Here is a 24,210-nt window from a genome sequence, read left to right on the forward strand (position 1 = left end):
AAGATTTAAGATGCGTCTTTCATGTCTCCAGAATGTGTCTAAAATTTCAGCTCAACACCCATCAGATTATTTATTAGAGCTTTCAAAATATTGGATTTTCTGCTCTGAACACATTGTGGCTGTTTTAGTGGCCTGTGCCTTTAATGCTAGTTCTCCCTGCCCATCGTTCCCACATACCTGTCAGAGTGTCTCCATCTCCACCTCGGCTGTGTCAGATAAACAGCACAGTGACAGACATAAAGCAGATCTCACGTATCGTTTGTGAGAAATACTACAGTAAGAACTTTCCCAATGATTATTTGACGAATTTGTTGCGAAGTTAATTTAAGCCTTTCTGCGGCAAGTCGTTACAAAGTTAATGCGCACACACACACCGCACGTGTTTAACTTTGCGTGGCAAATGTGACAGGATACATGTTAATATCCACTGCTGGACATCTGTTATGTTAATAAACAAAATAAACCCAATTTAACGTCTACAAACCCGGATAGAAGCGTCGTCTTTTATAATTGTACTGACACATGGCTGTGCTGATAAGGTAAAATCGCTGTAATTCATTACAAACATGCACTGCTTTATAAACGTATTAAACTTGTAAAACTCATTCTTGAACACGTTTGATGATGATTGCAGATCTTTTAATTCCAGTTGCTTTGCACACGTCCTGTCTTATTGATATGATTATACGCGTTACTACAGAGACGTTAATACGCGGCTTTTAATCAATTTGCTGGGCGGGGTAACCGCACTCCTACATCACATTGTGGTGGGCCTCAAAATGGGAGGGATTTGGATGCTATTTTAATGACAGGAAATAAAAAAAAAAAAAAAAAGACTGTGTTTATATCACTCCAAAATCACTGTGAACACTATACATACACACAGATCTGTCCAAACAGCTTACAAAAGTAGCTGCCCTTTAAGTCAGCTGTTGCAATTTTAAAAATTTATTCACCAACCCCGTATAAATAATTATAATTTGACAAAATCTTGACTAAAATGACTCCTCAAATTTGGCTAAATAGAGAACATATACTATTTGAGATGAATTGAAAAAAAGTTTATTTTATCATCATCATCATACATTTGTTTGAATAATCAACAGACAGTCAGCTGTAATTATATCTACCAGTCGGAGAACATCTGCAAAAAAAACTCCTCAGTCACAATAAGATGGTTGAGTTAGCAATGATTTCTGAAACTTGGTCCATTATGGCTGCTGTTTATTAATACTTGAGTACTTTCTGTAACACAATATATAAAGTCAGCAAAACAAATTCCCCAATACCTAAGGCAAGATCCAAGACACTGTCAGCACAAGAAAAAAAAGATTTGAAGAATGATTGCATTACTGTTTGAGGCTCACCAATACCGTTATCATCAAAATGACTGCATTAGAAAAGAACACAATAGTTTAGAGTTGTCTCAGGTTTAACACAAATAACAAGCAGCATACACACAAATCTAAAAGAAGTATGATATTCACTGTATTCTGAGGATCAACAGTGAAGAGAAAGTGTTCAGACTGTGGTTCAGGGTTTTCATCTACAGCTCAGTTTATGGCCATGATTTTTTTTTTTTTGTTCAATTGTCTTTTCATGCTTTCAATATTTACAACACAAAGACTAAACCCTCACTAGCAATTCCAGTGAAACATTGTCATGTTAACTTGTAAAAGACTCGTCCAGGCACAATGAGAGCCAGTATCAGTGGGATTTTGCTTGGTTTATTTGACAGCGGCGAAGTTCTGATTCTTGATTGAACACCAGGCCATGAAAACATCCCTGTGAAAACAGTATACTCGTACGGTTAGCAATATTAAACTGCATATACAGCAGTGGTCTCAAACCCAATTCCTGGAGGGCCACAGCTCTGCACATTGTAGCTCCAACCACCTCCGACTCGAACCTGCTTAATAGTCTCTACTAGTCTTGATGAGTTGAGTCGGATCAGCTGTGTTTGATTAGGGTTAGAGTAAAACTGCAGAGCTGCGGCCCTCCAGGAATCCAGTAAGAGACCTGTGATATACAATATATCTCCTGTCCTCACCTGCAGTGTGTGGCCACACATTCGTTACTGCAGTATTCTTTATCCCAGTCTCGACTCTCCACAGCTGGGTTTGTGCATCCGGCACGGACACACAGATTAGCAGAAGCAGCAGAAGAGGAGGCCGCAGGAGCCACGCTGACCTCCATCTCCATCTGGAAAACAAGCACAGATTAACGCTGTGATGCATATCCAACTGTGTCTGATCTTTTTATCTCATCCTGTATGAAACTAAACATCAAGTTCAATATATTTATATAAAATAAGTAAACAGTAGCACTAACACTATTTTACACCATTGATGAAACTGTAATCTGCAGTTAACTTTCTTTAATTGAATATCTGACTTCTTCATCTGACAGACTGGTCATTTTTGGGTTAAAACTGTCGGTTCACCAACAATCTTGGTGCTTACTACACTACTGAGTGACCAACATGAATAGTTTTTATTGCTGACATCTTTGCACTGTTAGACATCCCACGATATAATTTATTTAATATATTTAATCATTTACAAATTATTACATACATAACTCAGTTTGTGCGTGTTAGATGGTATATAGAGTGTATCTATAGTGTATGTAGAGCTGCACTACAGAAATTGTCATCTGATTAGCATGCTAAGATAACTGAGGGTCAGTTTAAAAAAAAACAACACAGCAAAAGAATCCGAGGACTTCCTTACTATTAGTACTGTAATACTGCTGCTGTGTTTTTCTTGTCTAGATGAGTGTTTGGTACAATGTTATGGGGCACAATATTAATTTTGAGATTAAACTTGTTTTTAAAATCTTATCATATAATCCATAACAATTAACGCGGTGTAATATGAGGTCTTATTACCTTATTCATTAAATGTCTGTCTAGTTTCAACTTGCTAGCAGTGGAAGTAGCCACACTATAAGCTCAATAATGTACATCCAGCTGCAAAATTTCCTCAACTCAAGAGACACTCTTAAACTTAGTGTATAGATTGTGTAAAACATTCATACAGCTTAATGACAACATTTTCTAAGGTAATACCATGTCGATACACGGACAGCCATGACGCCAATACTTTATTATATTATTCGGTCGAATAATAAAAATCAAATTCACAACTGTCCGCTAGATGGTGCCATTGAGGTTTTTTCTTCTTTTTTTCTGGTGAGCCGAGTTACCTTCAGCATGCAGTAAACTTGCATGGCAGCATCACAGAAAGGTGTACACAACGTGTGGCAGGGTTTCTTTAAAGTGTTTGTCTGCTTAATCCCATTATTCATTGCAGCAATATGTGAGCTCAACTTTTCCGCTTAGTTGAAACATGTTGCCAAAGTTTTCATTTGGGAACATAACTGGAAGTTGAAATAAATTGCATTATAAAGCTGAATAGTGTTATACATTTGAAAAATTCTAAATAATATTATGTAGTGACAAGTATCATGATAATATAGCATTGTGGGGATTTCTCACCCCTAGAATAAACCGCTGTTTTATTATTACAGGGATAGTTCACCCAAAAATGAGAATTCTATCATTTATTTACCTCAAAACCTGTTTGAGTTTCTCTCTTATGTTGAACACGAAAGAAGATATCTGGAAGAATGTTGGAAGCAGCAGCCACTTCCTACTATTAATGCTGCTGGTTTCCAACATTCTTCAGAATATCTTGTTTTGTGTTTAACGGTGTGGTCCAGAGTGTATTTCTAAGGCTTGGTTGTGTTTATAAGATACAAAGCAATGTGTGCTCATGCTTCATTTGTCAAAAATCATGTTATTTATCTTACTTTGACTATATACAGCTAGTCGGCTAACATGGCTGTCATATTTTCTTAGATCCCATCACTCAATAGGCTCTAATTGGTCAGCTAAAATAGGCCCAATCCCAATTCTATTTTTGTACCCCTACCCCTTCCCTATGGCCCTTAAAACCCAAAAAACACGATGGTGACAGCTGTAGTTATTTTAGTTGTGTTATATTTTGGCATTTATCTTCAGGAAATCACTGAAGGCAACAATATCATGTTATAATAATGATGATATACTGTGGTTATAAGATCATAACTTTACTGTGTATTTATTTACATAGGGGCCATATTTCTCATTCCCAGCCACTAAACAGGAGTTCATGTTTTTAAAGCATGACAGTAAAACATGAACGCTTTGATGAATGTATTACAACATGTGGCTGTTTGTTGTAAAAGTTCGTAATAATGACAAAAAAAATACTAATTTATGCAACTCCTGACTTCAATGACAGCATAGCTGCACCCGGGAGCTGGTATATTCTGGGAAGTTTCTTACCCCTTGGTTTCGAGTGTGGTCCTGAAAAATCTCAGTTCGAAGGGGTATCTACCCCTTCCCCTTAGCCCTATGCCTTCAAGCCAGGGGCGTGGCTAGACATAAAGCTCTACTGGGGCACAGCACCCCCTCCAAAAAATAAAATAAATAAAAAATATATTTTTTTCTTATTATTTATAATTATATATATATATATATATATATATATATATATATATATATATATATATATATATATATATATATATTTTTTTTTTTTTTTTTCTAAATAACAATTAATTAATTCTAAAATGTAACTGTAAAACAATCTAAAGACAACTGAAGTGATAAGATAACTTAAGAAATCTTTTGCATGAATATTAATTTTATTAGAATGAAATTCTATAGACGATTTAATAAAGTACAAAAAAAGATGTTTTATAGAATTATCTGTTGTGTGTTGTCCTAGACCCGACTCATGGCCGAAAATTAGGTTTATTAAGTCTAAACTCCCTGACTTCATCCCTCCATTCTGCTTTATACCAAAAAAAAAAAAATAATCTATCAGGAGTCATGCAGTATAAATAAGATCACCATCGTATTATTTAAACTTTGTTTTGACGACTTGCAAAACTCACTGTGTGCGACACCTCCACATAAAAGACTGTTACGCCGGTTTCACAACGCATGAGCGGCGTGGTTATTTTTTCGCCGTGCATGTTCACAACCAGACTGGGAGCAGAGCAGCGCGTCAGCATCAAGCTGGACCGGTGCGTGAGGCAAGCGGGTATGTTTTTTTTTGCGCACATGCTCAATTTGCTTTTTTGATTAAAATTGCTTTCATCAGCGTTGGTTCGGTAGCACAGAGAATAACGTCTTTATTCTGGGATTACCACTCTTAATAAATGCACTTGCATATAAAGGAAATTGTATCTCAAAGCATTTACTGGGGCACTGGCGATTTTTACTGGTTCACGTGACCCAGTAAATAGGGTCTAGCGATGCCCCTGCTTCAAGCTAAAGAGAATTGGGACACCCCTACCACTTCACCTGAATGCGTAAAATGAGGGGTAAGGGGAAGAGCTAAGGGGTAAAATTGGAATTGGGCCATAATGTGGTGTGATTCGCAGATCGACTCCACGTCACCAGGAAAAGCATCACACGCTGTGCCTCTGCTGTGTAAATAGTCAGTTAGAGTAGCTGTTAGCCGAATCAGTTTAAGCCTGAACAAACTTCACATACATCTAGGTTATATAAGCATGTGTAAGTAGTATGAAATGTCACATATCTTTTATGAGTTATTTATGTGAGATGTAGAACGCAGAAAAAGCATCTGCATAGAGAGAGACTGCAGCGCTGGTGAAGGTTGTGGGTGTTTACAGCGTTTTGATGGATAAATATAAAATTGTAGATAAATTGTTAACAGTGCCAAACAACATTTCCTGTGGTTTACATCCTTGTTTACGTCCTTGCTACAACATACCGTTATCGCTAGACACTATGCATGTCATAGATCAATTTGAACAAATAAAAGTACAGGTTGTGACTCAAAAAAACACAGCTTTGTCTATTATGGTTGGAGCTGCTGCTCCTTTGAGGAGTTTTTAGCTGAATCCAGCACTGAACTGGGAGAGTTTCTGGAAGTTCTCCTTTGTCAAATGCTAGCTATATATTTTTTATAATTCTCTGGAGCATAATTAAAATTAAACTGTGAGCACTTCTCTCTTTGTGTCATGTCCTTCGGAAGTCCAAATACAGAAACAGAACACGCTTTCTGGCAATAGCTGCATTTAGACAGCATTTTAGCTTTCTCTGCTATAACATTATAGCGCCTCTGGCCACGACCCTTCACTGTGCAGGGTGTATGCGCGTGGTGCATGCGCGTAACCTGAAGTGTTTGTGATCTCACTAGCTCGGATGTATTTTTTTTGTAGTCCCCAAACTTTCGCTGTAGGTTTTGCTAAGCTAACTCTGTAAAAGACAATGTGTCCTTTTGCATTGAACTTTGAGCGTCTTACATTCAGAGATGTTGTTTGTGTTCACACAGCTACATTAACACATGACCTAAAGTTTAAAATGTAATATCGTATTGGACCACCCCTTTAATAGTGCGCAAAATGCGAGGACGTTTTTATTTGTGTGTGAACCATCCCTTTAAATATGGGAAAGCAAACCTCTTCAGGCTCCTCTGTCACAGCCTCGTCTGTCCCGGTGTGCAACTCTTCTCTGGGTTCCTCCACTTGTACCTCAACAGGAGCTGGATCAACTGCGGCTGAGATGCTGGATGCTGAAATCACAGGAGCGGCACTCGCTGCTGTAGTAACAATAATCGGAGTGGACAGGTCAGAGTGTATTGAAGCGGGCACGATCTTTATCTGGAGAGGTGGAGGAGGCGTAACTGTGATGCCCACAGAACTGCCTGCTCCTCCACGAGGCTTGGCCTGAAGAGGCGGAGGGGCTTGTGTTTGCACCATCTGCTGCAGACGGGGTGGAGGCGGTGTGCCCTGCATCTGCTGCAGAGGTGGAGGCTGTCGTCCAGGCTGGATGGCTCGCACACCGGCCGGAATCACCGTCACCATGGATGTGGGGATCTGGTGGAGCTGAGCGCCTCCTTGCAGCATCTGCTTTGAGATGATGATTTTGGTGACAGTGGGCGTCGGGGCGGGGCTTGGTGCTGGAGGTTGACCAATGGCCACAGGTAGAGAGCCCGTGCGGGAGCGAGTGGTGACCTGAGGCAGGTCCAGGATAATATTGGAGGCACAGATGTTGGTGATTGTGTTCTGTTCAGTGATGGGGGTCAGCCGAGGACGGATGGGAGCAGCAGGAGGAGTGTGGACGGGGGCAGGAGAGGGCATAGAGGGAGGAGTGGCAGGAGCGCTGTCTTCAACCTCAGAAGACGACTGGATGAAAGACGTTGAAAAAATAATTAATATCAGATAAAAGAGTAAATCAGAAAGTGACAGACTAGAAACTAGATACTCACTTTTGAGAGCTGACTAGCTCTGTAGGCTGCTAGCGCTTTCAAATAGTCTTTCTTAGCTGCCTCTGTTTTCCTCTTGTAAACCTGCGAAAGTTAATAAAATGACACAAAATCTTAAAATGGTACAATAGAAGCTTTCACACTGTGCCTTCCTACAATCCACTAAGCCACTAATGACATTAAAAGCGCTGTATGCAAAGTTTTGACTCTTTTAAATCATAAACATACCATAATACGTCTGCAGATATTTAAGAAACATGCTAAAGTCGTGTTGCATTATTTTAGCCCTGATTTTGACTAGCCGACAAATGTCTGAAGTCACAAGCAAATCGGTGCTCATTCACGCGAGTAACAAACACACAGTGTGAACTATCAAAGACGCGATCTGAGAGAATCGACGATGGGTCGCTGACACCCGCGAGATATTTGCCATGCTAAATATCTGGAGCTGTCGGCGATTCAAAAATCATGCTGTGTGACGTGTTTTGATTGAAAATAACATTGGCGATTACCTACAGCCAATGAGAGAGCAGCATCCACTAGTATGGGTATCTGTAGCCCAGCGGGAGGTTGAGGGAGAAGTTAAAACGTTCACTTTCAGTTTATTTGGACCCAAGAAATGGAGGAAAAGCTAGTGGAAATTTGGCAGGAGCCCTGTTTGTCTAAGCAATACCACGACTGGGTTGAAACAGCAAAAGGTTGAGGAGAAATTGCGAATTCCCTTCAAAGCCAGGTGAGCAAAATAAGTAGATTTTCTACCACACTAAAGACTTCTTTCTCATTATGCAGATAATAACAAAAAATATACTACGTGACCTCGTGTTGTCCATGTTCCATGTCACGTCTCGCGTGTTTGTTTGTGAAACAACATTGTCAGTGATTCTCCTATTGTAAATGCAGTGTGAAACCCACTGTCGCTGATGAATCTTGCAGTGTAAACACAGCATCCCTAAAAACCTGGCCCTGATAGTCATGCAGTGTGAAAACGCATAAGTGAACACACTTGTTTATCTGAACAATATTGCTTAAAGTCTGTTATTCTCCTTTGAAAATGTGTGCTGCGTGTTGGAATGTTTGTCTTAGTTTTGGTCTCTATAACCAGCCCACTGTCAGGTTACCCAATTATATTTCAGCACTCCAGGATGAAATATGGTGGAAAACACACCATATTTCAGTAGTATACAGTATCACTATACATAGTACCCTCCGAAGTGAGACGCAAAAAGTCTTAATCTATGAGATTTTTATTTTGCAAACAATTCAAATTTTTACCAATGTAACCATTAGCTGATTAGCTTACAACGAGTACATGTATATGGACACCAACACTCCCATGTTAATACGATTAAGACAATACTCTGATTAACAGTCTAACATGTAAAAGCGATTTCTGATTACCATATTCTGACTAAAATCATGTTCAAACTAAACAGAAATCGAATTGTAAAGATGTAGAGTATTCCTATTTTAGTGGCACTATTGTAGTGCAGTACAGACATTTAAACACCTTAATTAAACTATTACTGTTTTGTAGTGCTTTTCGCTACATTTTTAAAACAAATGAAAAGTTAGTGTATGAAACGGCAGAGGCAGCCTGTTACTTGAGAATTTGTATCCGCCGTCGTCAATTTGTATTCATAGTGTGAGAAATTAACTGCAATTGAACTTAAACTGAAACGAAACACCCAAAATCACATATGGTGCCAGTGCTTTCCACAGGTTTGAAATATACTTGCGGTGGTTGTCGGATTGAAACACAGCATTTAGCCACATCACATAAATAGTTAACGATATGCAACAAACAAAACAATTAAATTTTTTAACAATAATTGTATTTATTATGACACTGTTATAAACTGTAAAAAAAGACTTTCACTATTTCTTTTTTATACTATTCAGGAGCCATGTGCACCCACTGACAGGTCAAATCTGCTTCTCTCAAGTTCAACGCAAACTTGCATGTCAAATCATTTTAGATATGGTATAAAATATGTAATGTATTGACATCGTCAAATTAATAAAATACAGAAAATGAGAAATAAATGACAGGAAAAGGAATAAAAACAGACAGTATCTCTAAAATATAAGTAAATAAGGCTAATGCGTTGATTAACCATTACTAATGCTGTACATATATTTCGCAGCCAGTTAAGACCAGTTTAGATTAGAGAATGGATTTTTTTAATGTTTCTCTCTCGACTGCGTTGTCAGCCGTGTGAAGCCAAGTGACAGTAAGCTTAAATAAAAAGGTAATGCAAAAACGTATAATGACAGCTTTAAAAAGTGAAAGCAAAAGCCGAATCCTGGACATTTTAGGAGCTTTAGAAACCCTGGGCGGGCGCATTTTTAAAAGTCCCAAAAAAGTGTGTCTCTGTCGGTCTGCAGTGCATGTGAAACTGTCTGTGAGAGTGTTGACAGTCCACGCGCACACAGAACGAAATGGGTAAACGAGGGATTTTCCCCTACTTAATCAATCGTGAATGCTTGGTTATATTTGCCAGATACAAAAAGTGTAAAAGTATGATAATAATGTATGTTAAAAAAAAAAGTGTCACTAAATATACTCGGGCAGCGGTTAATATACCTGGGCGACCTGCCTAAGTAAAGTGTATGTGTGGGAAGCACTGGGTGCCATGAGGAATACAAACTGTTATGTAAAATGCCAGATGAAATTAGTATCGAATGTTTACGTAATGACGTTAATCGAACTATGCAGTATGTGCTATAACATGTAAAACTGGAACATGAAAAGAACATTCAAAAAGCAGCTCATGTAAACACTTAATCTTTTTATTGTCTTATTTAGATAAGACAGGCAAATAATTAGATTACTGATGTCCATGCAAACGTAGTGAGTATAAGGCTCGATCTTCAGCAATACTCGCAACTTACTGTTATCATTAATCTGGCAACCTGCATGCGCATCATGTCGTCATTGGAGGAACTATGTTAAAATAACGAAATACCTAGACACTGCACCTTTAAGCCTGGTACATGAACAGAAAAGCATACCTGTTTTTGCTCTTCTCCAAGGCTGTCCCACATGGACGCCACTATCTTAGACACCTCTCCAAATGTGGCATTGGGGTTCTGGCCTTTAATGGCAGCCTGGGTGTCTCTGAAGAACAAAGCATAGGCCGACACTGGTTTCTGTGGCTCATTGGGATCTTTTTTCTTCTTTCCCTTTTTGACCCCAAGCGATGCTCCTGAGTCCACTGTAGCCACTGGCACCATAGATGGCTTACCCCCCACCCTCCTCACCACAGGCGGAGGAACAGAGATCTGGGCTGGACTGGGCTCAGAGGCTGCAAAAGAGTCTACCAGCATAGTTTTCTGAAAGAGAAGCAGGAAGATGTTGCAAGATGGGAAAAAGAAAGAAAACATGCTACCAAATCAAGCGTATATCTGAAAAACACACTTGTCTGAAATCCTCCATGTCTTCATCCTGCAGGGATCCAGAAGGGGACGGTGTGGTCGACAGCGGTTGGTCTGGTGATTTTGACACAGATCCTCCACCAAGGCTCAGCCCTAATTGGGCACTTAGATCTGAATGGTCTATGGTGGTGAGCTGGTTGTGTCCTAAAAGGCTGTGGCTCATGTCGTTTATTGGAACGTCAATAGTCATGGAGGAGGAACTAGCGAAATGAGAGCCAACAGAATGGCCAAGATCCTAAAAAAGGGGGAAAGAGAAAGATTCATGATCTGAAAGTGCAATCTACACCCTAGATCTAAATACATTAACAGCCATTTAAAAGATCATTTGTAAAAGCAGGAAGTATGGGGGAATACACATCTCTCACTTAGAAATAAAAGCATTCTCAAGATATTTAAATACATTTTTATACAATATATTTTCAAAGAAGTAAGTTATGTCAAAGAAACGTTCTGAAGACATTATTTAACTCTCATGTGCAAAGAGGTAAAAGGTTTGAATAAAATTTAAAATGTCAAGAAACTTTACATAAAGTTAAGAATGTTTTTTGTTTTGTTTTAGAAAATTACAAACATGGCTTGACATTAACACCCGCCAAATGATGGTAGATTTCAACTGTGGTGGGTTAGACAGCTTCCACTAGCCAATTTGGCTGATTAAAGATAATTTTAAAATTGTAGTTTTCTTAAAAAGCTTAAAAAGAATTTAGGGCCAACGTGAGAGATGACAAAAACACTTGTTCGCATGAGCAAAAGAAAGCCGGTACATAATGAATCAGACGATGATCAGTGTTGCGCACAGCTGATGTGATGCATGCGAGTGTTTAAAAGTTTCAAAAAGAAATGGTTCCTTGCGCGAAGCATCCATGCTTGGAAACGCAACTGGTGCTATCGGTTCTCTTTGAGACAGACTGGACAAAAAGTGACGCTCGTGCACCCACAGTCCTGCTTCTTTCAAGAGCTTGAGATTTTTTCGAGAAGTTTTTAAGCAACAGCAGTTGCTTTCGATTTAACCTTTCTTTGAACAGATTATTTATGGGCCTAATGTTAACTGTGTGCACGTGATCTGCCTTTCATTACAATGTTTTTTATTTTGAGCTAAGAACATTTTTTTTTATTATGCATTTATTTTTGGTGTGGCTAGAGAAAAATGTGGCAAATACTTGGTGTTGAGCCCTGAAAAGTACACTGAAATAAAAACTAATTGCAGTTCGACATTATGAAACCACAGCCCATTTGCTCATGCTCATTGTGCAAGGTCATATACAACAAACAAAGCGAAATGAAGGAAGCATGTGGACATTACACAAAATCTAAATCAAGTAATTTTAGAATGCCAAAGTAAAATATTATGCATATAAAATATGTTTTCCCAACAACAAAAATGTGGCTAGTGAAAATGGTGAGTGGCTGGTAATGTTGGAAAACTACAAGCCACAGTGGCTTGTGATGAAAAAAGTTCATGTCAAGCCCTGATTACAAATATTCTCATGTCAAGGGTTAAAACTACAAAATTGTGATTACATAAAATACTCAAACATTGATTTATTTTCATGCATGCTTTTAAAACAAATACTATTGAACAGGATTGGGTAACAGGGCATGAATAATCTCTTTGTTAAAGTGCTTTTAGTAATTAAACGATATTACATTATTAAAAAACTTAGGCTGCACAATATTTTAGCATCGATATCGCAATGTGTGTACGCAAGAGTCACATCGCAGCATACGCTATGGTGTACTTGAACGGCACAACAATTGAGAATACATGAGAGTTGCGAGTCACTGCAAAATATAACCATAACAGAGTGAAAGTTTATGAGTTGCAAGTGTTTTAAAGACATTTCAAGAGAGTTTAAAAAAAAGGTACATTTGTAATATTAATGAAGAATGATTTTACTGATTTAATAATACAATGAAGACTTTACAGTGCTGTCTTACATTTCATTATTCATTTTCTGTACCCGAGTACGGTTTGACTCTCTGGAATACCATAAAGCACTGTTTATTTGACTTTTTCCTTGCCCTGTTGTAAATATTCTTCCTTTCAATTTGTTTATTGCAATTTATACAAGATTTACACCCTTAGAAAATTACCCCGATCAGTCAAAATGAGCGATTTCTTTCTAAATAGAGCTATTCAAGCCAACTGGTAAAAATGTATCAATATCTAAATATATAAATCGCAGGAAAAAAATATTGCAATGCCAGTCTTTTTCAATATTGTGCAGCCATATCTAAAAACCTAGCATTTTATAATCAATTAGAAACAAGTGCTGGATTTCATTCTGCAAATACAATGCAGGCTTAGTTACCACTGCTAGAAAGAAAAAAAGCTTACCACACCCAGAGTTGAGCTCAGCAGTGCACTTCCGCCCTGCTGGTTCATCACACCCAAAGTCAGGTGCTCCATACCCTGAGATGAGGGATTCATGAAGGTGGAGGCAAAAGACGGATCATTTCCCCCGACTACAGTATTACTGGCAAGAACACTTCCAACTCCAGCACCCCTTGAGCTCTCAGCCTGTTCGGCCAGCTCTCCGAAATGTGCCTCCACATCCTCTATAGTGAGAGCAGAATCTGGATCCAAGGAGATTGGGATTTCAAACTCTTCATCACCCAGACAGGGTGTATAGAATGTTTTCTGAAATAAAAAATAAAGACATAAGAGCAATTCCAGGGTTATGGACGTGACATTTGCAGTAAAATCTCAGAACATAAATTCACAGAGAAAGTAAATGTTATCATTATATTGAACATCTGTTTATATTTTCAAAAACAACTAACCACAGAGTTATGGGATCAGAAAAATATCAATCTGTAAACATTTTTTTATTTTAAATGAGGAAAATAAAACATGCGTGATGGATGTGACCAAAAATGCAACATATTTTGTACAAATTCTGTGAATTAAATTGGACAACTTAAAAGAAATAAAGCTCATCAAACGAATAAATGTTTGCTCTCTATAGAACAAAAATTATTGATTTTATTTTATATTTTCGCAATTATGAGGAAAAATCCTTGTTATGGATGTGACAGAGGTGAAATTGGCACTTGTGTGACTTTGATAAATCAAATATAATTGTTTGAGAACATTGACAGAGACATCTTTGAGTATTTTGCAGTTCTGTAAAATACAAGCCTACACAAAAACCTAGAAAGGGTTTCACTATTTTGGTGAAAACTTATTTTTTTCATGGCAAGGTTGACATTTGCATGAAATTTCTCATAAATAAAACATGTAAACACATTTTCATAAATAAATATACAAGATGTCCCACTCTGGTACCTGCATCAAACTTAATTTACTAGAGACATCAACACATATTATATTTAAATGTCAACTTTAATGTTAGGAAGATCTTTCTGAAAATTAAATAATAACATATGAGTGAAATAATGTCCCAAGCAAAAAACAGAAGTGTGCGCACATCAGAAAATCTCAAAGTTAGGTGCTTGATCAAAAACAAACATTTGTAGAAAAAGATCCAAAGAAAATCGGCACACTACCACTTTAACTCTCAAAAGAAACTTTTAATGTCACGTTTCGACCAACGTGGTCTTCATCAGGTAAAAGGAAGATCTTTTAGAAAATTAAATAAAAAATATGAGTGAAATAATGTCCCAACATTAAAATCATCTTATAGATTTACATAAAAATTAAACAACATTCAGTTATAGTCAGAATTATTGGCCCCACTTTGAATTGCTTTTTAATTTTTTAATTATTTCCCAAATGATGTTTAACAGAGAAAGGACATTGTCACAGTATGTCTGATTATATTTTTTTCTTCTGGAGAAAGTCTTATTTGTTTAATTTCGGCTAGAATAAAAGCAGTTTTTTTTTTTTTTTTAAACATTTAGGGTCAAAATTATTAGCCCCTTTAAGCTATTTTTTTCGATAGACGACAGAACAAACCATCATTATACAATAACTTGCCTAATTAACCTAATTAAGCCTTTAAATGTCACTTTAAGGTGTACAGAAGTGTCTTGAAGAAGATATAGTAAAATATTATTTACTGTCATCATGGCTAAGATAAAATAAATCAGTTATTGGAAATGAGTTATTTAAACTATTATGTTTAGAAATGTGTTGAAAACGTCTGCTCTCCGTTAAACAGAAATTGGGGGAAAAAATAAACAGGAGGCTTAATAATTCTGACTTCAACTGAACTTTTTTCAAATGTGTGCCAATTAAAAATATATCAAATGACAGGAGATAGTATAAACCTTTAAGATTATTGCAAACGTATTAAAAAGGTGAGTAAAACCTAACAGTTTAAATGAGAGATGGGAATTATAAAGGCATTTAGGCCTGCACTGTGATCATTATTAGACTTTTAATATGTTATTAAGTTAGTCTTGTTTTTAAAATATTCTTGTCAAGCATTTATTATAACACAAACTATTGCTATGCTGACATTTTATAAGGTGTCATTTGTAAAACATGGTAAAAAGATTGCTTGTCATCTTTTGATCACAAAATCTAAATAAATTCAGAGACATTTTAGTTACTATTGGAAACAAATAAAACTATATAACATTATATTGCACGTTTTGACGCTGGAATGCTTAAAATGATACATTTTGTCAATATAAGCTAGCACAGAAAACAGTCCAAAAAGAAGCACTACCTCAAGAAAATGATGACCAGGTCCGCTGGTGGTCAGGTATGAATCACTGCCACCTGCAAACTAATAAACAGATGTTAAAAGGTGCATTAACCACCTGCAAACGTGTTTTATTACATAGTAACACACACTTTTACGTTAAACTGAATATATATTTACAACACAAATAAGCCAGGCTTACCTTGTTTACAGAATCATATCCATTGTAAGAGGAGTTGTCCATAAACTCGGAATCAACATGTTGACCGGTCCCGTCAGAGAGTTCCGTGTAAAAATTCAGATCCATGAGGATATTTTAAATACTAAATAAATATATAAATAATGTCTTGTGGGTTTCTTGATATGAGGTGCGAGTGGTCTTCTAATATTCCACAAGCAACAAACAAACGCAACCAAAAGATACAAATAATCAATGGGAAATGATGCTATTCAGCAAAAGAAAAGAGCCAAGCAGCAGCATCTTGTATTGTCCGGCATTAGATTTGTGCTGCTCCACTGAATAACGTCAATAAACTTCATTAGACAATCCACAGAGCAGCGTTAATACAACCAGAGTCGTTAAAAGCGTTTATAATGAGTGGTATGTGTAGGCTTACCAATTTAGCCACTAACAAATTGAGCTAACGTTAAATGGCTAATTCGTGCTAGTTCGCAGAAGCGCTGCTGTTAAACCCCAACATGAGGTTTCATTCATACCACAGGCCTCGAGGGCAGAGATTTCGTCTATTCGCTGAATGTAAAATCCAACGTAACATTTAATATCACTATAAACTGTACACTTTTAATATATATTCAGATTGAACGAACAAAGTTTGCCTTGAGAGTTCCACTAGCAAGGACAGCTTCTGCCAGTGCTAAAAATGGACCGATTCGATCGGTACTCTGCTACGTTTGTCTGTTTGCATTCACACAGTCTCATTAATCGCACTCCGGTCACAGGTTCATTCGTGCCCAAATCCTGAAAACCTTCTCCTGACAGCATTTAACACGACCCGCGCGCTTTCTGTAGTGTGCAGCAAATTTTCTGTTTTAACTCCCCACAGGTTCTTTAATTCATTCAATGGTCACCATCATTATTTTTTTCTTGGTTACTGTGATCGTCACAACTCACAAGGCTGGCGTTACTTTTCTCAGCGAACTTCAAGCTGGACCAATCACAGTCAGTGTTGTCAACCATTTTAAGGGGTTGGTTAGTTATTTCATTTAAAAAGCAAACATTTTAAACAACAGCAATTATGGCCTTTATGCTTGGTTAAGTTTGAAACATCTAATTCATAAATGTAGTTTCTCCACCTCCCCAAGCCATTACAACGTATTATCTTGTTTAATTATGTCTATTTCATGTTTTTACATTTGTGTTTGTGTTACCTGGATATTTTACATTTTATTAGGATGTTTCACTGATGTCTATATTTGCAAACAATATAAATAAAAAACAGGCACAGTCATTTTTCTATTATTAAACACCAAAAGTAAGACTAAGCAGCATATCATAAACATAAGGGGGAAAATACAAGCATTGTCATTTCTTTCATTCTTTTCTCTTCCTCTTAAATCCCTCATACAATCTGTCTCAAATTGAATTAACAACGCAACAGTTAAAAAATGTTGCTGAAATTCAGTATCTTTAAGACAGAATAGCCTACATTACATTGCAAATGAAACGTCATACTTAATCATGTACATCATCTAACTTCCTACAGAGTTCAGCTCCGTTGATCAAACACACCTGAACCAATTAATTATGAACAGCACTGGATAAATAGGCAGGTGTGTTTGATAAGAGTTGCAACTGAAATTTGCAGAAAGGTAGATCTCCAGGTACAGGGTTGAGCACCCCTGTGCTAGATACAAGTATCAAGGTGCAGGGTATCATGTGTTATTGTATTATAACCACATATTTGACACTACCAGTCTCCTCTTCACCACCTCTCTCCAGATTGATGTGCTTTATTGGCTGCTTACTGTTGTAGACATATCTTTTCTCTTCTTTGCCAAAATCACCAAGTTCCAGAATCCAGAATAAGCCTTGAAGACCACAGAGCTGAGACGCCTGCAGGACATCTGACCATCTCACATTGTCAACTAATATTTTTATGCATATTTCAACCAATGGTTTACTACAGGGAATCTCTTGAAACAGCATAATTATTCTGATCAGTGCCAATTAAAATATATATCAAATAACAAATGGTAGTATAAACTTTTAGCACTTTTTAAATGATTGAAAACTGGTTAAAACCTAGTGGTTGGAAGGACTGCACTGGGACTCTTATTAGTCTTTTAATGTTATCAGGTTAGTCTTGTTAATATTCCTGACAGGATTTTTTTAGTACACAAACTATTGCTCTTCAATACTCTAGCCAAAAGTGACAGACTGCCAACCAGACTCTCATCTCCGTACAACAAAGGGATCTTTCAGTTTGTGCAATTTTAACAGGAATCACGCAAAACTAAAACTAAAAATTGAAATTTTAGTTTCACAATGGCAAGTTCAAAGTGAGTTCTGCTGAATTGAGAAAGTATTTGTGTCATCGGGGAGTCTGTTTTACAAATATAATCTACATTTCTCTAAGTAATATGTCTAAGCTATTCAGTGGTGTCCTTTTTGTATAATTTAACTGAAAAAATGTGCCTTTAGGTTGCCAAATAAATATAAAAAAGGTTGCTGATTGATTTAAGGACAAAAAGTTGCTTTAAACCAGAGATGCACAAAGTAGGGCCCGCGGGCCAAAGTTGGCACATGGTAACCTTTGATTTGGCCCACCATCCCATCTGAATAGAGAGAGATCATGATGGGGAGGTGGTTGCGGCGAATTCCCTTTTGACAGAGATCGTCATTTTGAATTTAACATAACCTTTTGCTTCTTTGTTTTATTGCTGAGCTACAAAAAAGCAACTGAAATTACACGATTCAATTAAATGTTGTAAATGTTTCAGACTTTAAAAATGTAAAAATTGTCACCTAACAGATAGAGGACAATGCACAAGACATCTGCAAGCAAATCAAGGTAAACGCAGGAGCAGCTCGACTAGTGTGTTCAGCCCTGAACTGCATTGTGTTATAAATGAAATTGCTTATGTTTTTACTGTAATAAGTTTATTATTAAATGTTAAAATGATACTGCATTAGTTAATATGATTTGAAGCAATGTTTTGTAGTTATTTTTAAATATTACCGAATAAATTTGAAATTTACCCATGGCAAATTTAATAAATACAGTTCGGTATATATTCGGCCCACAGCCCTCAATCAAGTTTGGTTTTTGGCCCTTTATAGAAATAAAAAGTTTAAGCACTCCTGCTTTAAACATGCTAAATCTAGCAACACAACTTCTTCAAATAAGACAAAAATTGCGCTGTGATTAAATAAGGCTTTTTCTATAATACACTGTGTCTTTCTTTTATTTATATTAAATGTTACAATTCAAACTCACATCAACTCTTTAACAATATCTTGTTAAATATTGAAATCTGTTTGTCTTCAGATAAACTTTGAGCTAACACTTCACATTTTATCGTCTAGTTTATGGAGCAGTACTCTCCCATCTCCTAATATCCACTATTTTATGTTGTCCAACAAATACTTTGTGATTTTTAACAGGTATATTCATTTACATTATATAGCTTAATAGACATCATTCAACACATCAATCTTTGTCTCATACGAAAACTTAACCATATAGCTGAAAGCTGGTTGAATCAAGTGAATGGTTCAGTTATTGAAATATGTCATTAGAGTGCAGTTTTCAGCACTATACAGGGTTTCAGCAAGTTTCTTCAAGTCAAATTTAAGACTCTTTCAAGAAAACTATGAATGAAATTTTAGACTTATACAGGGCTAAACACTAAGGATTTTTTCCCAATGGCCCGGTTACTTCTATAAATAGTTTTTGTATTAGTGGAAGATCATGTAAAGGGACTTGTTGCTTAAGTTTTCTTTCCCTGATTAGGGAATTTAATTAGGAGAATTTGCTGTAAAAATGTCTAACAGCTGTTGTGAATTGTATCTTTTTGCATAAAAAACTTCAATATGAACAATAAAAGTTTTAAGATTGATTATTGGTGATTGGGTGTCAGCCTGATAGGGTATCTTTACTTGGACATAGGAAAATTAAGTCATATTTAAAATTATTTAAGACCTACAACTAGGCATGGGACGATAACCGGTTTCAAGATATACCACTGTTTGGAAAATTCAAGGTTTTAAAACTGCCAAAGTTTTCTGTTATACAGTTCCTAAGGTGTATGTAAGGTTGTTTTATCGTTGTTTGTTTTTCTTTTACATATTTTTCACAACTTTTTTATTAAGTTTTTTAGGGCAACAGAAGCAGAACATGAACTTCTACATCAAAAGCTACTGGTCCAAAATAATTGAAATGTTTCTTAAAATAAAATATATTGTGTTCAATGGGGGGGGGGGTCTTGTTTTTTTACCCAGACAATTAAAAATAACTTATTTTGGAGCAGTGACCACAATACTGTGACCTTTTTATCCAAGGTTATCATACCATCACAGTTTCATACAGGCCCATGCTTTCCTACAACACAATATTTCAGGGAATTTAAGATTTTTTAAGGCATTTGAAAGTTAAGACATTTTAAGACTTTAAGACCCCACAGACACCCTGCTTTATGAACTTTACATACATTGTTTGTTGTCAGATAATTCCCTAGGCGTTTTATTGTCTTTTCAGTCCTGCAATGCTAGTATCACCTTTACATGAGTGGTTTAAACTTTACTGATCTGTTACTGAAGATTACTTACTGATCTGCCCATTATAAAACAGCCATCAAAAAAGACTTCTCCATATTAAAGTTATAAAATATGAGAGAGAGAAAATGAACTTGTTTTTCTACTCGGCATGTATTCCAGGCAGACAACAAAAAAATAATCCTTGAGTGCTCATTACTTAAATAAATACCAACACTTGATGAAATGAAGTCAACAGACATCAGTTTCCACTGTAGACTGCTATTCATATTTATATCACAGAGACAGTTGGAGTCAGTTATTGAAACGGGAATAAACGCATAATTTTTGCATCATTGCAGGCATAGGACCAACTCTACTTTGTACAATACAGCCATCATCTGTCTAACATTGTTTCAGTAACTAACCCTAAACCCTAATCATACCCGCCCCCCTCCCCCAACACACACACGCACACACACACACGCACAGAAAAAAATGATATACATCCAACAGAAAAACTCCATGTTCTTCACCAGACCGAGGCACCATGATGGCTCAGCTTAGTGCGTGACTATGGATCCTCCAGCACACTGTTAAACAGTTCAGCCTGAGGACGTGAGACAAACCACTCCTTTCCCAGCCAATAAATGACCAAAAACAGAGCTTACTGTGGGTAGGAGACATTAAATTCATATATTTCAACCAGCTGGAATTAAGGTTTCGCACAATGTGCTGAATGAGGTGTAAAGAAAAAAACTCTAACAAAAAAAAATAGATAACACAGCGGCGCCCGTATCGTTCCTCGATCTACACGAAACAGTCAAGTACAAATCCAACCCAAGAAAAAAACTGAATCTGTTACTCCATAGTTTAAGCAATAACATCAATAATAATTATAAAAATAATGAAGGCAGAATATAATAAAATAAAAGACTGTCATGATCTCGGTCTACTACATCTAACGTGAGATTTGGTCAATCCTCTGAGCTCGAGGAAGTGTCCGAATGTTTGGGCGCCATGATAACATCATCCAAAATGGCCTCTCTGTCGGAGCTATCATAACCGCCCTGTGACAAACTGTCGCCTCCGTCCATATCGAGAGCGCTCGGCTCCATTTTCACATCGTAGGCTGGAGTGAGGAAGTGGTGAGATGATGTGAGGTGACCTCCGTCCTCCAGGTCTTCGTCGTCCATCATGTAGGCGCCGTCGGAAACTAGCATCTCGCCTTCGCCGCCTCCCAGGAGAGGGTCGTCGGTCTGGAGGGAAGGGGTGTGGAGGTAATGCCGGCTCTTTTTGGGGATTGAAGCGTGGGGACTCAACAGTCTGTGGAATAAAATCTCAGGCAAGAAGCCCTGAGGTTAAAGAGAAGGATTGAGTCAAGTTACGACCCAAAAAGAACAACTGAAGATAAAAAAAACACAACTGGCCACAACAGCACTAGTTTACATAATAAAAGACATTGATATAACACCAGAGACACTAACCGAGTGGCGAACAGTCTCAGACCATTCTGGTGCTACAGCGTGGTCAGGATTCTCCTCCAGGTGCTCTCTCAGGTCCTGTAGTGCAGGCCCGAATACTCCAGCAAACTGGGGGATAAAAAGTGTAAAGATGAAAAGTTCACATTTAACTGCACCAAATATTCAAAGAAACTGTCCTGAACAAACATCATTGTGTATTGTTGTATTTAAGTGTTGTGTACATTTTTCATGATTTTTTTGCAGTATTGAATCAATAATAAAGTTGATACATTAAAAAACTATTTGATTTTTGAAAAGTTACTACTTGTTAAAAAAAATACATTTACAAAGCATTTCATTTTGGTGTCTGCAACAAATTTAATTCACAATATACACAGAAAGCATAAAAAAAATGGAAGTGTGCACGAATATTTTTAAATAATTTAGCAAAAAAAAAAAAAGAGAAAAATGTGTGAAATAATCCTCCAATTAGTGCAACAAATATATTTATGTAAAAATTACATATTTTAATAAATACAGGTTGAGAAAAAATGACCAAATAAAATTCTATTTAATTTTTAATGATGAAAACTTCTTGCTTGTAAATGCCTTTCAAGATTTTACAGCATATAACTAGTGTTAGAGTAGGCCTGTCACAATATTAATTTTTTATTGTACAATATATTGCACCACAATTTATTGCGATAAATGATATTGTCCTTTTAAAATCAACTGATGCCACTCATCATATAATGCAAGTATGAACATAATAGCATCATAATGGAGATACACCCTTACAAAGAACAGATAATATTTTATTCTCAAGAATATTTAATATAATTATAGCAACTTTAATGAGGCATCAGAAAGTGAAAACGCAAATATCCTAAACAATTAAATAAAAAATGCAAACAAAAAGTGCAAGGCATCAAGAACCAGGAAAAAAGTAATATGCTTAACAAGGTCAATGTTGACTTTTAAACAGAGGCACAAGACACTGAACAGGCCACATCCTCTACCCGTTTTCAGTTGTTACGCACCCATATATCCTATAATATTGTAGTGAATAATTATATAGTAAATACTATAGTTTTTTTAAACCATACTGACACCTTCAATAGAGATTGGATGAGATGACAGAAGCTGTGCAATCAGCTAAACTGTTGCCAAGTATGGGTGATATGTATTGCATCAAGAAAATTATAGAGGTTATGTATTGTCGTGGCCGATTTATTTATTATTGTGACAGGCCTATGTTAAAGTGAATGGTATTTTACTCTGTGTTAACAACAGAACTGCCTATTGTCTTCCCTCACCTTCTTGCCCGTCCGTATGTCTATGACCTTTACTCTTTCGCTGCCAGTAAGTGCTGCTCCTTTCTCCACCCTCTTCCTCCTCCTCTTTCTTTTGGTCCGGTTCACCAGTAACTGCAGCCATGAGAAGAAACATCATCAGATACTTCAGTCCAAGAAGAACCAAAAGAGAGCTCAACCATAGCTGTGTGCTTACCTCTAGCATATCTCCCTCAACCTCATAATCTGGGTTTTCTTTGAGCCAGTTGGGAAGGTCCCTTCTGCGGGGAGCGTGGAGAACCCCTTCAGCATCTTCCAGCTGAAGAACAACAAAAATTCACTCATTTACATTTGGAGTCAATTTAAAGATTACTTTACCCCTAAAATTTAGTTTATAAAACAGCATTTCCATACCTCATGGTCCTTTCGCTTTTTGCGTGCACTCCCTTCACCGTTTGGCATCAGAGCCTGCTTGGAGAAAGTCAGCTTTAGGCCCTCCTCCTAAAAAAACATAAAAAATAAGATATTGAAATTCATAAATGTTGGAGCTGCACAATTAATTGATTAAAAAAAATTGGGAAACATACAGGAAACCATATTCCTAATTTGACAAAGGTTTATTAAACATGTGATCACAGCAGACATTCTGATCAGCGTCTGATCCAGAGAGAACCATGTAACATTGAGAGCCATAAATAATGAAAAATTATAAAAGTTTGCCTTTTTTCAACCTTGTTATCATTATTTTGGTTACAAAAAGATTAATTGGAGAAGTACTGGAATAAAAGTGAATATAAAAAATGATATCTATAGTATGGCAGATCAAAATAAAGCATCTTTTTGAATGTAACTTAACCCTTTAAAATGATAATTATATCAATTAAGTCATCTTTAAACAGCCAATTTAAGGCACCAATGTGTCAATGATTACGTTTACATGGACATCAGTAATCGCATTATTTGCCTTAATCTGAGTAAGACAATAAATATGATTAAGGTGTTTACATGAGTTTTTGAAAGTTCCTTTCATGATCCCGTTTTACATGTTACAGCACATAATTCGGTTAACGTCATTGCGTCAGCACGCTATAAACATTTCCTCCGAAATTTCATGTAATTTCAGGCTTTCATTCTTAATCTGTGGACTTTAACTGCAATTTGGCACTTTGTCTTTAATTCAGGAACATTTCATGCACGCCCCCATGACAAATAAGATATTGGATATGAGTATGAACTGCTGGAGGAGTGTAGTTTTAATGGGATTTGATACCGCACAACGAATGGGAGAAAAAAAAGCTTCGCATTTCGCAATTCAGGTGTCTGTTGTCCTTCACCGACTTGGTAGGTGCAGACAATAGTGTCAAACAGCCGTGTGTGTATAGACTATCCTGTCGAAAACGCACTGAA

At 36.8% G+C, this 24,210-nt stretch overlaps 2 protein-coding genes across 3 annotated transcripts in view; both read right to left on the reverse strand.

Annotated features, from left to right (window-relative positions):
* Positions 1 to 1,207: 1,207 nt before the first annotated feature.
* tox4a (TOX high mobility group box family member 4 a) lies at positions 1,208 to 16,416 on the reverse strand. The gene is made up of 9 exons (XM_056478972.1): positions 15,537 to 16,416; positions 15,359 to 15,418; positions 13,060 to 13,362; positions 10,705 to 10,956; positions 10,299 to 10,619; positions 7,290 to 7,370; positions 6,481 to 7,206; positions 2,051 to 2,202; positions 1,208 to 1,785 (listed from the first exon to the last, which is right to left on the reverse strand). Exons 1-9 carry the CDS (start codon positions 15,639 to 15,641, stop codon positions 1,728 to 1,730), a joined length of 2,058 nt encoding a protein of 685 aa, XP_056334947.1. The 5' UTR covers positions 15,642 to 16,416; the 3' UTR covers positions 1,208 to 1,727.
* A 4,091-nt stretch (positions 16,417 to 20,507) lies between these two features.
* Positions 20,508 to 24,210, reverse strand: part of chd8 (chromodomain helicase DNA binding protein 8) — a 32,704-nt gene continuing 29,001 nt past the window's right edge. For both annotated transcript variants that reach the window (XM_056478984.1, XM_056478980.1), the window contains exons 35-39: positions 23,218 to 23,304; positions 23,021 to 23,122; positions 22,828 to 22,938; positions 21,536 to 21,640; positions 20,508 to 21,403 (exon numbers count right to left, since the gene is read on the reverse strand). In XM_056478984.1, coding sequence (XP_056334959.1) covers positions 21,026 to 21,403; positions 21,536 to 21,640; positions 22,828 to 22,938; positions 23,021 to 23,122; positions 23,218 to 23,304 — 783 coding nt within the window. In that variant the 3' untranslated portion in view covers positions 20,508 to 21,025. The remainder of the gene's footprint in view (positions 21,404 to 21,535; positions 21,641 to 22,827; positions 22,939 to 23,020; positions 23,123 to 23,217; positions 23,305 to 24,210) is intronic.

This window comes from Danio aesculapii, chromosome 2 (genome assembly GCF_903798145.1).
Source record: "Danio aesculapii chromosome 2, fDanAes4.1, whole genome shotgun sequence".
Lineage (NCBI taxonomy): Eukaryota > Metazoa > Chordata > Actinopteri > Cypriniformes > Danionidae > Danio > Danio aesculapii.

Bases quoted from the DNA above. Each gene is read 5' to 3' on its own strand.
- tox4a (XM_056478972.1), bottom strand. From the start codon at position 15,641: ATGGATCTGAATTTTTACACGGAACTCTCTGACGGGACCGGTCAACAT. The intron at 13,363-15,358 runs GTAGTGCTTCTT...TTTTTATTTCAG, and splicing joins CTGGTCATCATTTTCTTGAG to AAAACATTCTATACACCCTG. The intron at 10,957-13,059 runs GTAAGCTTTTTT...CCCCTTTTTTAG, and splicing joins TGAGCTCAACTCTGGGTGTG to GATCTTGGCCATTCTGTTGG.